Source organism: Rhea pennata, chromosome 3, assembly GCF_028389875.1.
Source record: "Rhea pennata isolate bPtePen1 chromosome 3, bPtePen1.pri, whole genome shotgun sequence".
In the NCBI taxonomy this organism is placed as follows: domain Eukaryota; kingdom Metazoa; phylum Chordata; class Aves; order Rheiformes; family Rheidae; genus Rhea; species Rhea pennata.
In genome coordinates this window covers 77625545-77644138 of record NC_084665.1, presented here as the reverse complement: position 1 = coordinate 77644138, position 18594 = coordinate 77625545, and the positions used below count along the sequence as shown (strand labels likewise).

Genomic DNA, 18594 nt, shown 5'->3' with positions numbered 1-18594 from the left:
GCATTAGAGCTTACCATTTTTCTGCAGTTTGACCTCTCCTGTAAAGGTGGTAAAAATACTGTCAGAATACATACGCTTAAGAGAGTCTTAGTAATGAGAACTATGGGGTTTGATGTGATAAGCTATCTCTCAGTAGAAACATACCTATGGAGAATTATGACATATATTGTGAATTATTTGCATCTTAATATTTATTACTTGATTGATCAACAGTTTAAGAAGTGCAGGACGCTCAAAACTCCCCCCTGTCCTTTTCCCCTTAACCCCAGAAGAAAAGAAGACAAATTGTACTTGACCATTATTAAAGCTTAGACTTAGAGCCCAGGGAGAAGAAAATGGAAGAGTATTGCTTCTGTGGTATAACATGAAATGACATCATGTCAGCCATTGATACGTGTCGAAGTCAGACATGTGAGCAAATAAAACACAAGTTTTTAATGTGATGATGAAAACAGATTGCTGAGTGGAGCTATGGGTTCTTCATTCCCTGATAACTTCAAATCAAGAAGAAGAAATGTTTTTCTGGAAGGTATGTTTTAACCAAACAGAAGTTTGGGACTTAGTATAGTACTAATTCCCTGAAGCTCTGTATCATTTGCTATACTGGAGTGAATAAATAATCTAAACATCCTCCACTGGTATTAAAACCTGTGGATCTATAAAATACACTGGTCTACTGGAAGTGCATGGTATTGCCATGGAAACAACAGCCATCTACTCCTTGGGGATATTTTCAAACCTAAACCAAACATGCTTGTCTTTGTTTATTTTTTTTTTATGAGCAGTATTTGGAATTTGCAGCCCCAGTTCTGAGGCTTTTTGCAGATTGTTCGCTTAGGCTAACTGGAGATAAATAGCCTACTGCCCTTCCTAAAAATAAAAGATATTTTCCTTCTTAAATATCTCTCAGTACTTTATGTAATTATGAATTGGAAATAAGAACGTTAGACAAACAAGTGCTATTTGGCTCATGCTGAAAAGCCATCCTCTTCTGTACTTTTGATGCTATTCCAAGTCCTTCTGGTTTCTTTAGAGTAGACAGGACTCTTCTGAGATTTCTGGTCCTTATCACCTGCATAGGGACTTCATGTTCAGAAGTACTCAATTCCCTATCAAGCACTCACAGAAAGCATGCCAAATTTTCAGTGTTCAGCAAATCCCACCTGGCAAGTCTATGTTGGCAATGAAGACAGACCCAGGTCAAATCCCAGAGGACCTCCTTGCCTCAAGCGCAGTGCTGTGCTAACACAGCTGTGGCTGTGCTGGTGTATGGGCATTCTGGCAAGCAGCCTTCACAGCTGAGCAGTAGGAGTGTGTGTCTAGGAAGCCCAAACCACAGCAAGGCAGGAGTCAACCACGTGGAGACATCCACATGGGAAGAAGCCAGCTAGACTCCCTTGGTATAGTGTAATTCCTTTTATACTAAAATCTAAGTCAGTTGTGCCTCTTGCTCTCTATTGGCTGTAAAGGGAGGCTTGGAGGCCTGCCTCAGTAGTAGGCTTCTATAGTGTAGAAGTGTGTATTCCATATGAAGTCTGGGAGAGGTGAAACCTATCCCAGTTGTTAGGTGTGCTGTGCTGTGTAGAAATGTCCAGATCACAGCTGCTGTGCCATAACTCTGGCCAAACTGCCAGACTTTGGAGGAATGCAGAGGCTCCTGGTGGTCTGTTCTCCCAGACAGTATGTTTAGGTAGAGAAAGTGGATGCATCTAAAGGAAATCTGGACATCTGACAGGCTCAGGCAATTCTGTTTCTAGGTTTGAGTTCGCTTGCTTCTGGCCAGTTCACAGTGTGATCATGGGTGGTTTCCCTTCATCTGGGTTGAATCTCCTCTAATACTTACAGCCAGATTTCCAAGGGAGTTGTATTATATTACTCCGCACTAGAACCACCTTCCCCAGAGAATACTTGTGCACTCAGAGTCTGCAAGCAAAATCTTTTCAACCCATCTCTGAGAACTGTTTTTCTCCATTGGGGGAAGAAGGCATAAACATATACTAATACCTTTGGACAAAGCTATAATTCTTAGGAAGAATTTTAAAATACCACAGGACATTTGCCATTTGAAAATTGATCTCGTTATTGACAGTAAATCAGTCCCACTTTAACTTGGTGGCTTGACAACACGGAAAAATATTTAGTAAAGAAGTCTGTGAACAATTATTATTAAGATTTTGTATTGCCATTTGATACACTTGGAGCTCACTGCAAACATAGTGACTTTAGTTCTATCCATGCCTGTGAGACACAAGATTATCCCATTTTACAGAGAGCAAAACTGACTTCTGCCATCATGTTAGTGCTGTCATGTTCCTTTCTGGTTCAAGCTTGTAATTGCACAGTATAGATGCAAATGGACTCCTGTGAGTGACTCAAACAATCGGCAGAGCTGGTGGTTGGAATAAAGCTCCTCAGACAGCAGCACAGCAAAGCTCTAGCAAAGAAAGCAGCATAGACCCCATTCTAAGGACACTTATAGTTCCCTCCAAAAGGCATACTTTTTGCGGCCCTAGAAATTCTACTTTCCCAATAAACGAAGTGTTAGACTCCATGTGCATCTCAGTTTAAAACCACTCTGGATGGGCACAGATTGTATGGTTTATCATGCTTGGAAAGTCTTAACTAAATGATAACAAAGCAATCTCCTTTACCTCAGACAGATACACGAGTCTACTTCTAGTATTTCATTCAGCAAGAAAGTACTGAGAGCACCCACCTGCCTCCCACATCTGCTGTTCAGTTCATGGCATAACTGAATCCCAGTCCTTTTAAGCATGGGATCCTAGTTGTAGAATGATGGACGTTTGAATAGTTTTCTTGCTCCCTGGGAGCAGAGTAACGACGTTTCAAATTCCTCAGCCATTTGCCTAGTTCAAATATACGTTATTCATAAGCTTAGGCACGAAGATTTAGTTCTTCCTGAGTCTGCTGGGAAACTTTCTGCAAACAGAAAGAGCTGTAATAACACTGTGTCCCACTGTCCTGACCCTCCTGCCTTCTGTGACCTGCAGGACAAACCCTTCCGCGCTTGTTGCCAAAAAATAAAATCTGGCAGATATACAGTACATGCTGTGTGCAACTGCAGCTCAGTGCAGACGTGTGCTACTGGTGAACTAGTCTACCACTCAAGAGCCCTGGGCTTTTGACATTCTTACATAGTGGGCATTCAGTGACCCCAGGCAAGATGCTTAACTGCTAGAGGTTAAATTCTGGCTTGAACATTTGGCATGCATTGTTTTTAGGAGTATCAAGGAGTGGGAAACTGCAGGGGGATCACAAAAGTGTTTGTGTACCTGGGGATGGGCAAAGTTATTGCGGGGGAAAAGATGTAGCTGTATTCACTCTGCAGGATCTTGGTACTGACTCAGACATATTGCTTGTTCCCTTGGTCCTTGAGTCACTGAATGGACTCAGAAGTTCACAGGAAAACCTATGAACTGCATTTGCTCTGTGGGGTCAGCAGAGAGAAGCTTGCATGCATTCCCTTTTTTCCCAAATGCATAGGCCAAATGCACTGGAGCCATCTGAGGATGAGTTTACCAGACTATTTTATACAGTATTTATTAATTAATACTGTGATTTGAATAGTTTACATGGACATGCCTTTAAGTTATGGAAATGGAGCTCTGCTTTTGGTATGGGATTAACTTCCACAAAGTTTTGTCCAAACCTCATGTTTGTCCCATGTTCTGCCCATCCAGGCAGTATGTGCTGGTCTCATTACTATCTTACATCCTAGGCTTTTGAACTTTTCTGCATGAGGAACTCACTGGGGCTAGCTCTCCAACACTAGCTTTGGATGCTGAGAACATTTTTGTACCAAATATTCACTGCAGTTGAAGAACTCTAATAAGTACATTTTGGGATGAATTCAACTGGTAAAAGTTAGGACTGTGCTGGTTTTGGCTATTTCCAGAGGACAATGCGTATTTTACAGTAGATCATGTAAAATGTCTGAGCAGTGTGCATCAGCAGATGATTTGCCTTACCTATCTGGCCTAGCTTGCTGTGAAAGACTGTCTAGCCACATTCTACAATTAGGAGATAAGAAATCAATTGAACCCAGCATCAAATGCTGCCGAACAACTCTATATGCTCAAATTCCTGATTCTTGTTTTCAAAAAGGTAGAATAGTCACCACTAATGGCATGAAAACTGTGCTTCTAATATTATTTAGCATTGTTCCTCTTCCTCATAACTTTATCTTTTTCTGTTCTACACATGAACGCTAGACTGTTCACAAGATTGCCAGCAATATGTAATCAGAACAACACTCGTAGACTCTTCCCTGTAATAGCTACTATGAGAGAAGCTTGAGAGGGCGGGCTCTATCTCTCAACAGCTGAAATGACTGAGATTACAGGTGACTTTATTTAAATATTTGATTTTTGTTACTTCTCCAACCTGCCATTTCTACAACTATGTCTGACTTGACTAGGCATAGTCAGTGTGAACAAAGGATCTGATGGACAGGAATCCTATGTGAAGTGCAAGTCTTTGGTTAAAATCTGTCTAATCAAATTCCGTCTGCATTGTTCTGGTTTTTTTGAGGTAGGAGAGAAAAGATATTTCTAGAAGGTGTCCTTGGTCTCTTTGTATACAAGCTTATTGACAGTTCTGATATTATCCTGTCATCCATTTTCCAAATGCTCTTTTCTGGTTTGGACTATGAAGTTGTAAATCTTTTGTTCTTGCAATCATATGGCTAGAAATCTGTGTAGCTTTGAGTTTCCTCAAAAGCTTAGTGAATACTTTTTACAGTGAGGATTTTGCTGCAGACAGCATTCTTCCATAGGTCCACTTATATATAGTGAGGCATTAATTAAATCCATGGTTCCTCAGTTTATATTTATAGCATGCATTCACTCCGGATTTCATTTATAGGTTACCTTTTAGTCCTGTCTGAATTACATGTCTCTCTTGTTGATGACCAGGCTTGAATGTCACTTAAACTGTCTTACAGTAAATGACAACTAGATGGGATGATTACTCATTGGCCCATCCTGGGGGAGGCCTCTGTAGCTCTCTTGGACTGTTTCTATTAATGGCATATCCAAACATTATGCTGGCAGGTTTCCAATCTCCATCTGCCCCGCATCAGCTCATGCATGACCTTGAGCACCACTCTTTCCCTCAGTTTCTCCATCTATAAAATAGCATAATGACTATAGCTTTTGGAAATGGCTTTGGCACATCCTGATGGAAGTGCCACATAAAAGCTTTTCAATCAATATTGACAATTACTTCAATATTAACTGTTATTACTATTTGTGCCCATGCTTTCAGGCCATTTTTGAATTATCCTCCTATTCAGTTATTATCTCTTTTGTTAGAGTCAGGGAAGTTTTCCTGTTCTTGGACAATGTACACAATGGGCAGATCTGTTGCTTAGGGTTCTATGTTCCTCTGTGTTGGTGTCTAATCCAGGACAGCACATCCAGTGAAAACGGTCTGCGTTTCACTAACATTAGCTCTACTGTTCACAACTAGAATGCGGTCCACAACTGTGAACAAGTCAACAACTTCATGTCTTTTGAGAGAACTAGTCAGAATCACTAGGAATATCCCCATAAGGGCAGACATTTCTGGTAGTCATAATTAGCTCTTTTCAGATGCCTGCTGTGAATACAAAGCTGTTGCCACATCCAAGACTTCCAATCTTTTTAATCCTGTGCTGGAAGCACTTTTTTGGCTTCCAACTAAACCACCAGCTTTTAGAGTCATTTGCTTACTTACATAGCCCTGCTTGGCATCGTGCCACCTTTCTCCTCTTTTTTTTCTCCATCCTTTCTAAGGAGTTGAACTATACTGTGGTATTTGAGGGCAACTTTTATGAGTGATCTGCAAGGTTTTACTGCCACAGCATACCAGCTATGTGAACAGGATTAGTCAAAGAGGGTAAGGAGAAGGAGAAAGAATTGAAAATACACATCAATGTTAAAATTTCATATGAAAAAGTAAAACTAACTTTATAGGACGGTATTTAAGACATTTAAGGCATTCTGTTTTCTTCATAAATGGAAGGAAATACAAATATGGAAAAATCTATTTGATATAGTAAATAATTTCGATTAAAATATCTTTCAAAGCATTTTCTTTTGATTTTGTTAGAAACAATGGTTAGAACATTTTTATCTTCTTGAAAAAACAAATGAAGCTTGGAGCTCTACTAAAGGAACAATTAGCAGTTACCCCTTGTGCTTCACTGCTTCTGCTGAAAACTTCCCCTTTTAACCTGCTCTGTTCATTTCTCTTTATTTGGCACGTGTCTTACACTATGTCTTGGAAACGGAGGATTTTGCACTGAGGGCTTCCAACCTTGAAGTTAAAATATATCTGATTTAAAAATGCCCTGATAATGCCCTTTCTAGGAAAGGTCATACTTCACTTTAATTTAAGTTATCATCTGAAGAAATCAATGTGTTTAAAATTCCCAGGCTTTGAGTAGTAACAAATTCAAGACTCTCTTTGTGCTTGAACCTGTAAATCCCTATGAAGCGACATTTCAGTGGGATCTTTGTCTTTCTCTGCATAATGAACCACTCAGAATTTAGTAATTTACCAGTCAACTGGCTACACTCTATCATCAAACTCATTGCAAAGAGAGATGCTCTTTAGCCAGATTTATCTGGGCTTTGAAGCCTGACAAACCTAGAGAATTAAAAACAAACAAGCTCGCTCACCAGCTTCCCCTTAGGCCTCCACTCTTTATTTATAATTCCTATAAGCCTTCATTACCTCCGTTCTACAGCATCAAATTCTTCTGAACTAGAAAGGTCACAGTCTGACTATTATTACGGAGAAATTAATTCTGTCTGTGACATCATAGCTAGGCAGTTAATTAGCCTAGTTAATGGGACAGTACAGCTGTTAGAGAGCTGTCTGCATGCAGAAAGCCACTGCACCATATTTACCTTTTAAAGGGCAGAAACCATATGCAAATTAGTGATTCGCAGATATAAATTTATTTTTAAGTTTAAAAACATTTCTGCGAGGAACACATTCTTTAGCTCAGTCTCCTAGTCAATATTCCTGACAGAGTTTATAATAAGTACTCTGGTGTAGTACATTAAATTACTGTATTGTTCTCTTAAACTTCTGACATTGCTAGCTGTGGAGTATTTATTGCTTCCAGTGCTCTACTGATGTTGCGAATTAGAAATTAACTAAAAGTTGGTGTGGAGTTTTGGACACAAAGCTGGTAATCTTTTTTTATTCACTTATCTAGACAGGTATTTTAGTTCTAATTACATTTAATGAGATTACAGACTAAAACAATTACATGAATTACACAATAACAAGCTTTCTGTTTTCTTTTCCTACTTAACTTGCAAGTATGAACTCAAATTCTTTGCTGCTGAAATATTCACTAAAAAAACAAAAATATTGTTGAAAACTTTGTTTTTTTAAATTAAAATCTAAGATGAGGTACGTTCAATGAAAATTAAAGCCTTCCTGCATGCATTTGTCATAGCTCTGGACAACTGAACCTAATAATAAGGTCTTCTAGGTAAGTGATACTAAATGCTCATTAGAACTGAAATGCCCTCTTTTTATGAAGCTCAGCAATCTGGATCTTGAAAGATTAGGGAAAAAAAACAGTGACACTACTTTTGAACCCATTATCTTTTTCAGTATATGAACTGTTCAATGAGTGATGAAGCAAATGAAGCCTTGTTTTTTCTTAGTAGTGCCTTTCTTTTGTCCACTGTGCACCAATGTCAATATTGCCCCTTTTTGTGTGTGTGTCCTGGTGACGCCCCAATCTGTAAAGGCAGTGCTGTGGCTGTTCTGGAGTCACACCGTGCCTTGCCAGTCAACAGCTGCTAAAGAAAATCCCCAATGGCTGAAGTTTGCCTGTTTTTCCAAGCAAGCAAGCAACAACAAAACACTGTAAGGTCTCCATCATTTACATATATTGAGGCGTAGAGCTCTCCTCAGAATTTATTGAGAAAAAATCAGTTGCTGTAAAGGAGGCAAGATAAGGTCTTAACTTAATAGCAGACTCATTTGAAAACATCACTTGTTGACTTACCCCTGCAATTCAGACAAATTTTTGTATAATCTGAGGAGCTATCAGCTCATCAGCGTCTGCAAAACGTAAGTTTATTTTAGATGATGATAAAAAAAAGGGATTATGATGGTGAGGTCTTCCTGATAGTTTGACACAAAAAGGCGGAGACTGCTAAGACTGAAAACAGGTGCTTTGCTTATAGATAAAATCCTCTGCTTGTGCATGCCTCTGTGTAATAGTGACAGAATAACTGTATCTCCTGTAAAAAGAAGCAATAGCTGAAAGCTAGATGGCTTGATGTAGAAAAACATTATCTCTTACCTTAACTAATTGTATCTAATTTTGAAAAATTTCCTGTGCTGAAAACATTTCCAGGCTGTTACCCCTTCCCCAGTCCAAGTGGAAAACAAAATGCCATTCAGCAACAGGCCCTGTGATTTAGAGATGGGATTGGATCCAACATAAACATTTCTCAGCTAGGCATTCTCTGTAGAAGTGCGTAGTCATTTTTTCCATATACAGTGGGAAGGACAAAGCCTCTGCTTAAAAGGCATTCTTCTCCAGAAAGGGGAAGGGCTAAAAGGTTTTAGCTGTTTGCGAAGCTGGCTAAAGATCAGAGATTAATTCCAGGCTCCATTTTAATGTACTTATTACTACAGCCACTAAGTAAAAATCTTACTGTTACAGATGCTCACTGTGGCACGCAGAAATTCTGCATTTGGAAAGATAGTTATTGGATTCTCTTCTTTCAAACAAAATGCCAAGTTTATTCAAGGAAAAAAGATTTACAGGAAAAGGGAAGATAATATTGTTTTATTTCTTCGTTAACTCCTCCACCTAGTCTCCACAAAACACTCATATGAAATGTGCGGGCTGAGTCATACTTTCACCACCTGAGTCACCCAGATAAGTGAGATATAATCAGTTGACAAACCACAGTGACCCAGAGATTTCCAGATAGGAGACTAAAATTTTCAAGGGATAAAAATACAAGTGGCATTTAAAGCAGGTGTTGCTCTGCTCATGGGAGAGTGTTAAAAACCGAGAGGGTAAATCATGGGTATGGCATCACAGGTGACTGAAGTTTCCTTTGATTTCCATAGTGTAACCCCTCTAGCATTTGTTTCTGGTTCAATTTTGCAACTCTGTGAACTCTGGAATCACAGTTGAGACATATAATGTTCTGCTTCACCAAGAGTCTATTGGTTTAAAAGCCTGTGACTATCAAACAGAAGCTATAGTTTGAAAAACTAAAGACAAAGAAAAAAGTTTTCATCAGACTTTTCATCCCTAAGGATGGCCCATACTGTGGATAAACCAGACAGCTACTGAAGATAGCTGAGTTGAAGGTGCCATATTTCCAGGCTCCCAGCATGGCTTTTCCCTTGATGGTGCCAGTGCTTTGGAAACGTGGGAAGAAAGAAGAAAGGGACACAGCTTGGCATAGCTAAATTTGTGCTACAAGCATTATACCCAGGAGTGGTATCTAACTAGTGTATAGAGGCAGGCAGAGGCTGAGCTCAGAAAGGAGAGAGGAAAGGTGTATTTAAGTCAGAATGGACGAGGGAGAAGAGATAACCTCTCCCCCTCACTCATTGCCTCTCTGCCCACAGCTTGTTTCATCATAGACATGATTGGATAATGAGGAAATTGGTTGTTGGCTCAAAGAAGGGTAAGACTAGATCAAGATGAAAAAAAACTATCAACCTCTTTCCTTATCTCTCAAAGATTACTGACTTAAGTCCCTATTTCTAGCTGACTTAAAAGTAATAATCTGGTGTCTTAGTGATACTGTAGAGTCTCTACAGACAATCTTCTCCATTGATGTGAGAGTTGGGACGCACAGAAAAGGCCACTACCACTCTGCAAGAATTTGGGCACAGCACACAAATCCCCTCTGACTCTACACCATGTCTAGGCTCTACCTGCTCATTTCCCCATGAACAAATCTGTGCTAGGCACTGGTGCTCCCAAGACCTCCCCAGCCTGTACTGCCCAGACTGTGCTAGCTTTAAAGAGCACCTATGTCTGTAGGATTTAAATAGCTCAGGAGGGCTTTCCCATATTTTACCCAGCCTGTTCATTTCTTTTGGTGCTGGTGCAGATATTATCTGTAAAAATGCTTGTTTCTACAGAGTGTTTGGAGGAAACATCCCTGGAGCTAGGAAGGGGAAGCACTGCTCCTCTTCTTTACAGCAGCAAGGATTCATGAATGGCAGGCTCTTTGTGGGCCTTCATCCAGGCTGAGAGATGAAAATCTACAGTGGGCCACCCTTGCTCATATTGTCCTTGTGTTACCCTTGACTAAAAATAAGCCTCCCCATCTTTTGCCACTGGAGAGTCCCTTCATGGGACTTCACAGGTGGTAACATAGCACTACACTGTCCAGAAATGCTCTGGTTTAGTTGCTAGTTCTATGTGCTGTTTCCTCCATCTGATGCCAATAGTGGAAGGCTGAATACATTCATTTTGGTTCATTTTTGTTAGGATGACACAGTTAAGCAATGATTCATAGCCCTCCAATCTTAGTTAAAATGACTATTTTTGCAGATCACATTGCAGGTTGATTGTACAGATAGATTATTTTTATTCTCTAGTTTTATTCACTATTTCATTAATTATTACATTTAAAATTAACATTTTAGGTGTGGACTCCCCATGCTGCCTGGCTTACACATGCTAGAGCTTATAAAATAACATTTAGTTCTGCTTATAATCTTATAAACTTAGAATAGTAGTTTCTAAAACATTTTTCACAAACCTATGTTATTCTTGATCTCATATTTGGTATCTTAGTAACTCATGATTACCAGACTTTTGGCACTCTTTCTTGGTAGTTTGTCTTTAAAAAAAGAAATCCTCAAAATAGTAGTTCTAAAGAATTGCACAATACAGCTAAAAACTGGGAGCAACAAATACAAAGCGTATTTACTTCATTTTTATCAATCTTTGTGTGCATTGACAAATGTATACTGTATGCATCCTGACTGGTAGAACAATTTCTCTGAGATCATTAATGACAAAGAATCATAATTCAAAAACCATGGAGCTATAACAGCATTTATTCAATATCATTCAGCAGTTGTTGAATCTTGCACTAGGATGTACAGTCCAAACATCCCTATGGATGGTTGTTTCTGAAAATGAATGGAGATCAGATCCAAATTTTCAAGAGGAGCAATTAAAATATAACAACCAAATGTGTCTATATTTTGATGCTTGAAATCTAAGTCCAGAAGCAAATTGTAAATAATCAGTGACTGGCTGCATATTACTCAGAAACCACCAACTTTCCACAACTCTGGAACACAAATTGTAGGTATTTGTTATCAGTTTAAATCAGAGCAAGTTCTACCTCCTTCAGAAAACAATTCTTTTATTGCTTTTCATGCCCCTTAGAAAAACTAGACTTTTAATTCTGTCATTGCTTCCCATGTCATGAATAAGAGTGAGCATGAAATGCCTTTTATTGGCTCTCACAGTCCTGAATAGGCTTTGGGGCACTTTGCTGGTGCTTGCCCAAAACGTTGTGGGAACAAGCTACAGCAAAGTTTGACTTGCATTGTTCTGGTCACTGTGTCTTACGCACCTTCTTGAAATAGAGAACATTTCCCACTCTTCATCTGCTCTGTCCTTTGGTTCCATTCACTTCAGCTTCCTATGATTTGAAAGGTTTGGGGGTCTATTGGCTCTTGTCCTAGCAGCTGATTTTCATTAAACCCTTGATGAGAAACTTAAGCTGGAATCATAAACATCTGCAGTTAAAACTTCCTCCTCACTAATAGATGTTTCTCAGAACATAACCTTGTTACACCAGAAAGAAACAGCAGTTAGAAATCCAGACTGCCCATTATGGGAGTTAACCTAACATAACCTTAAGGAACTGAAATGAAATAATTCAAAGATCTGCTTTTTCAAAGGTGGAAGCAGTTCCCTTTAGTTTGAAAGAATATAAAGATTTCTGTCAATCTAAACCCCTTTTTGACTCACACCTCAGGATTAGATCTTCTTGCTTCCTTCAGTACTCATTTGTTTCGAACAGATTAAGGCTACAACTAAGGAGCAAATTGTGCTTTCTCTCAACAGTCTGCAAGACTTTCCATTCCAAGTCTTTTATGGGGGAAGAGGTGAAGGCAATTTGATAGTTTGAGGTCTTTGTTTACAAGAGACTAAGACTTTTGAGTGCTCTGTCTTAGATATTTAACTTGAGCCTTTCTAGAGAGGTGAGTTGGTCAGGGAATCTCTGCTAATTAGTGCTTGTCCCTTTAGAAAACCAAAAAGAAAGCACCTAAAATATCTTTATTGCTTTTGGTAAGTTAGATCAGCAGCTGCTGGTAGAAGTCAGGTGGGAACAAATGATTGTCAAACATACAATTTTGATTTGTAAGCTCCAACAGTAAACTTCTAGCTCTTACTGTTTCTTATAGTAAAATGACTAATTTTGCCTTGACTATGATCATTATTTCCTTTAAAGGACTTCTTTTCCTCTCTGCCCTTCCCCTGAGCTAAAAACACTACTGCTGAAAGCAGTTTTCCTCTTCCATCCATCCAACAATATCATGCCTTCCTTCGCTCTGGGAATTGGCTTCCTGCCTTATCCGAACTATTTCGGTCCTTTCTTTATCCTTCAGGCTATAGATAATCTCATTCTTGCTCTAATTTTTTCCTATCCTTTGTCTGTCTTCTGCTTTAGTTTGCTTCCTTTCTCATCATTTGCTTCATTTCCCAGAGAGGACATTTGAAATGATCTTTCCTTGCTTGGCAAGTGTCTTCACAGAATTTTTTACCTTTCTTCTATTAAACCTTCCTACACTGATCTGTGCTGGACTTTCTCCGCTATCTTCTTGAACCTCTTGTAGTCATTTAGATCAGAATGAAATGAATTTAGAACAGCCATCTTCAGGATATCACCTTATACTCAATTTCCAGGGAGTGACTTGCCATATTCTCTAATATTTGAGCTCTTCTCCCATTGCTTATTTTTACCTAAGACGTTCTGCTCTTCTAATATTCATAAGGAACTGTGTTCCTATCTGTGAACAATCTTCAGCTATATAATTGAAATAATCATATCAGTGGAATTTACAAACATTGAATGTTGACAGTGGAAGGCTCCAGATCCAGATGACCTACTTCTTTTTTTAAAGGCATGTATTTGATGATGGGATATAAATATTCTCAGCAGTTAGCTTCTGGTTTTCAGTCTTGTCTCTGGCTTATCAAAAACAGAAGTGTCTCACCACCACCTTTTCTTTCTGCCATGTTCAAGCTAACACATGAAATGTGAGCCTACACCTGATAAAGAATTCTGATGATTGCCACTCAGCTTCTTAGCTTTCATTTGAAATTTAGCTGTCAGTTTTAAATCCTCTTTTCTCTCATCTCTGATTATCTTCCTTGTAAAATATTCTAATCTTTCTGTATTTTGAAAATCAGTCTCTAACATAATGCTGTCAAATGCATTTGGGTTATATTGGCGAGTTGGATCCAGCACTTCTTGATCACTTTCTTTCTCCCTCCCACTATCTCCCCATACACATCACAATTTCAGTTTGGTAACATTTTCTCTATTATTGCATTGTGAGCCAAAGAACTTAATCATCTTGAAACAGGACACAAGCAATGTGGGTACTTCATGGAGTGCTTTTAATATTGATCTGCCTCTTGATAGAGAATCCAACACAACTGGATAAATTGCTCAGTGCTTAACTACTTTAGAAGTTAAAATGTGTGAATAACTTCTAGTTTTTTTTTTTTTTTTTTCCAAGTGCTGCATATATTAGATCCTCATTTCTTAGACTGGGGACCCTGTCACAGTTTTGTTGCTTATGTAGGTGCTTACACAAGACATTCAAAGTTTTTTACATAACTTCGTTCTGAGCTAAACAGATCTGAGTTCTGCAATGTTATCTTTAAACTCTCAACACTTTAGTCCTTCTCATGATACTTTCTGAAGCATTTTCATTAATTTATGAGCATTCTTCTTGAAACACAGGCATAGAGCTGGATACATTAGTTGTACATTAGATGGTGGTCATATTAGTGCTTGTTTTGAATGTAGTATGGCCATTATTTTGTATGGAACTTACTCCAATGAATTTAAACACCTACATTTTGTGCCTCAGGCTTTAGTTGATCAATGAAGTAGCCCTGAAGTGAGTACCCAACTCAGTATTTACAAGGAAAGTCGCTTCTTTGAGGGGCTCTAAGGGAGGCCAGTAGGAATTAGAGGCTTTAACAGCCTGGTGTCATTGATAGGGGTTTTAGGCATATACTTGAATATGGAGCCTGATTAAGCTTGCACATGATGATTAGGCACATCTTATATGCCAAAATTAGGTGGACTGGATCTCATGCAAACACTGCTTTACAGCCAGGCACCAACTTACTAGATTATATGTTAACCAACTGAAATCCAAGCACTCCCCTTGCAAAAATCTCCTAGGGAGATCCTAGATCCTAGAAGTGCATTGCTCAGTATGATCATATGCTTTTGAGACCAACCACTAAAACAGTTTTTAATCCACATAGAGTAAAATATTAATTTTGTATTCTTCTAAAATGTGCTCTGAAGTCCATCTGAATTCTGTGCTCTGTTCTACGAGTGGGTACAGCATATTAGCATAGTATTGAAAATGTAGTTAGTGCTCTTCTCTCTGCCATAAAGAGCCTTTATTCAAATTCAGTTGTGGAAAGTGCCACATGTACATTAATTCTGAACTTTTTATACCACACCTCCAAATTTCTCTGGATTTAGGGTTGCTAAATATGGAAAAGAAAGAGGAGTGGGAAACCAAGAAATATTCACTAATATCTGTTTGTTTACATCAATTGGGGTCTCTTATTCTTCTATAGGTTCATAACATCATACGTTCAATAGGATGTAAGAACATCCTACCAGGTATAGGGCAGAAACTCTCACCAAATCTATTTTAGACCTTTCAGATTTTGGAAGACATTAAGTAGAGCAGAATGATATGTAGGGCAAATGCTGTCCCCCTACCTGCTCCACATGATCAAAAGTAATGATTTCTGACTTTCCTGATGTGTACTCTGGCTTTATGGCAGCATGTTCAACTTTGTGGTTGACTGGCACCACAGTCCACTATGAAGCACTATGTACAGCGAGTCTGTGGTTCTGTAATTCTGCCTCACAAATCTGCTCCCTATATAATTTGGCACTATTCAATGTGACTCACAGCCTCTGTCTGCTTGGGAGAATTATAGGCCTGAGTCAATATTTAGACTAAGGAGCTGAATCAAACAGTGCTGTGTAAGGGAGTTTTTACTGTGGTTCACTCTGAGTTGTGGGTTAAGAACTGAGGCTCAAAAAAAAGGCTAATTTCAAACTGCTGTGATAAATCTTGTTCCCAGGGTAGGTGGGCTGTGGGCAGGGGAAACTCTCTGAGGAGTAGAGGAAATGTTCCTTCCTCAGGTGAAAAACTGTCAGACTATCATTCTTTAGCCACTGCATTAGCCTCTGGATTTAGAACAACCTTTCCCAGCTCTTGTTAACAGTATACATGAATCTATTGGCAGCAGGTTCTCAGAGCAGCAGAGCCATCAGCCCTATCTCAAAAGAACATTTTCCTGGGCTTCTTTGGAATTGCCACCAAGGTCAGCCCTGAAGCATGACAGGGAAGCAAATCTATAGGTGGGGAAAGAGCCTGAAATCCTGGCTTCGCCCTCCTCCTCATCTTTGTATTTCCAGTCAAGGTCCTTGGCATGATTATAGCAGGCAGCATCCAGTCATAATGAGTGATCTGAAGGCTGCCATTGCAGGAGCTGAACTGAACTGAGCAAACAATAATTAGTGAGTCTATTAAATCAGATATTGTGCAAAATAAAGTTTAGGGATGACTAAGGTAGGTGAAAGAGACTAAAATGCTGTTTCTATGTAATGGCCAGTACATCCCACAGCACTTTCTAAGATAGAATCTAATATATTAAAGTGAAGCAATGTGCAATGTGTCTTTGGAAAAACTGTACAACACAATCAGATCTAGAAAGGCTGTTAATTCCTTATGCCCATTGTCCTCTGAAATCCAGCAACAAAACCCATTTGGCTCTTAAATCACGCATTTCATTTAGGGACTTTCCATTTAGTAAGCAACAGGTGGCAACGCAGCTTCTCAGGGCTGATCCCAGGCCAGGGAAGAGATGTACATCCCACATCATGGAGTCCATCCAAGCCCAGGCAAGCTCCTGAGAGCTTCTACATTGAGCAGAGCAGAGTTTTGGTTCCAACTTTCTCACACAGGTCATGTTTCACACCAAGTCACTGACAGGATGGGAAGGCGTTTTCTGAGATTGCGCAGCTGCTTGGAAGCACAACAATGTGGGGAAGGTCTCTGTCCAGCCCTGGGGTAACCCCAACTGTCTGAGAGGTTTTTCTGTGCAACTCTGTACACTTATTTCCATGGCTGTTAGTTCTGGTAATTGGAGTATAGGGGGAAATATTAGTCTTGTGATATAAAAGAATGTGATCTTGATATTGTTATGGTGACATGGCTATGCTAATCTCACCTCATTTTTGGATGTCATGCTAGCAGAACTATTCTTTCCCTTCCCATGACCTTATGTAACTCAACTTGCCTCCTACTTCACATCTCCCACACATGAGACATTATTACTGTCTCCCCCTCTCAGAGTATGCTGGAGTAATTTATTGTTTACTCAAGCTGTATTTTTGAATAGTTCATTCCAGATGCAGCCTTGTTAAAATCAGGAGTATTAACTAATCTCAAATCACAAGGATTGCATGAAAATTTTCCACAGTCAAGTCACTTCTCATAACTCTCTAATTTAATTTGTCACTAATCCCAACCTCATACTTCTTGGATGGCTTAAAATCTCTGCAGGTGTTTTCTCTACAGTTTCCTATGCACATTTGATTTATTATCCTTGCTCCCATCAATAAAAGGAACTTTAGATTTTAGAGGGAGATAGCATTAAGGGAAAAAAACACAAACTTCTACAGTACAATGTTTGCCACCAAGAGAAAGATTCTTCTTGGAAATTTAAGTGAATTAAATTTCCAGGAACTGTACAAGGCAAACAGAAAAGTGTTGTGACAATTAACCCTTGTAAAATAGCTCTGTTTGGACAGGCCTGTTTAGTTATGTTGGCAGGAAAGTCTGAAACGTGCTAAGCTAGCCTTACTGTAAAGTACAGCAGCTGTCAGCTCACAGCAGGCAGGGCATGTGTATATTTTGAAGTTTGAACGGTATCTTTCTAGCCTTGAAACGCAACGTCTCCGACCCCCCACAAAAATCTCCGGTATCACTTTAAGGATCGAATGATTAAGCTAACGTTAACCAGATGGAAGCTTCAACACAGACAGATGAAAGCAGAGAAGTGCAGACACTAGAGAGAGAACGGAGTTACTGTACCTCGGCAAAAGGCACCCAACTTCCAGTAGCTACTGACTGCTGCTGCCCTCTGATATCAGTGGCTTCTTGTGCGCTGACCGCTGAGCTACCTTCAATGTCAAAATGAAAAACGCCTCCCTCACTCGAGGCTGTGCTGGAGCAGAAGCATCTCAAAAAGAATAATATAGGAAAAACAAGGGGCCAGGCGGAGATCAAAGCCATTTCCTCCCCTTACATCCAGCAGTGGTCTTCTAGCGTCTTAGTAATTGTTTACCCTCTTCTGCAATCGGCCCCCCCTTGGTTTAGTTATTTTAACTTTCTTTCAGCGTGCAGTTTCCAGATGTGGCACTTCAAGGCAGTCTAACCAGATCCTTATTTAAAAGAAAAAAAAATAGAAAAAAGGAGAAGAAGGGAAGAAAAGCACTTTTGCTGCCTCCCTCGTTCACTCTCTGTGCCTGTGGTTCCTCTTATTCCCCAGAGGCTCCAGCTCAATAACATACAGATGGGCAGTACTTAAGCAGAGAGTGTCAAACACAGATTGTATTCCAGGAAAGCACCACTAGCTCCCCAGCCACCTTATCTCCCTCTGTCAGGATACAGACTGACGCTGTGCTCAGGGCTCTGGCTTCCTTCACATGTTCACATCATTCCCTTTTTACCTTTCGTGTCGAGACCCTCCCACTCGAACTTTGCTGTTCAGAAAGTGAGGTCACCCTTTCCTCCCCCTGCTCCCCCCCCCCCAACTCATTTTGGACGCGATCTGACTGCTCCACACGAAGCATTAGCTCTTGTGACTGTTTTTTTAATGTCTCCAGTGCATTCAGTGAAAGACAGAAAGGTGCCAAATTTATTAAAAAAGCACTAGATGATCCTTTTTTTTTCTTTTTTTCTTTTTCTTTTCTTTTTTTTTTTTTTTTTTGATATGGCCGAGGGGAGGCTGTGGGTAGGAGGAGGGGGAGACAGCCTGGCTGTGCCATGGGCTAATAAGGGTAAGTGGTTTCTCTAACAGGCTTCTTTCAAATCCTTTCCTTCAAGCCCACCTCTCAGCTTCTTGCCGGCTCGTGAAAAAGAATATCGTTCACTGCAATTTTGGAAAATGACTTCATTACTCAGACTCATGAACTTTATTTACAAAGAGCATCTTGTATTCCTTTTTCAAGAGATGCTTTGTGAGGCCCTGGTAACAAGGCTCACACTGTATGAAGCAAG

At 39.7% G+C, this 18594-nt stretch overlaps 1 protein-coding gene across 4 annotated transcripts in view; it reads right to left on the bottom strand.

Annotated features, from left to right (window-relative positions):
• The window catches only part of LAMA4 (laminin subunit alpha 4), a 107799-nt gene extending 89814 nt beyond the window's left edge, over positions 1 to 17985 (bottom strand). The window contains exons 1-2 of one of the 4 annotated variants that reach the window (XM_062572630.1): positions 17407 to 17985; positions 15 to 38 (exon numbers count right to left, since the gene is read on the bottom strand). In XM_062572630.1, coding sequence (XP_062428614.1) covers positions 15 to 38; positions 17407 to 17607 — 225 coding nt within the window. In that variant the 5' untranslated portion in view covers positions 17608 to 17985. Of the gene's footprint in view, positions 1 to 14; positions 39 to 2716; positions 2905 to 17406 lie in introns of those variants that run through there. The other 3 variants (XM_062572633.1, XM_062572631.1, XM_062572634.1) reach the window with 3 other exon arrangements.
• Positions 17986 to 18594: the final 609 nt, after the last annotated feature.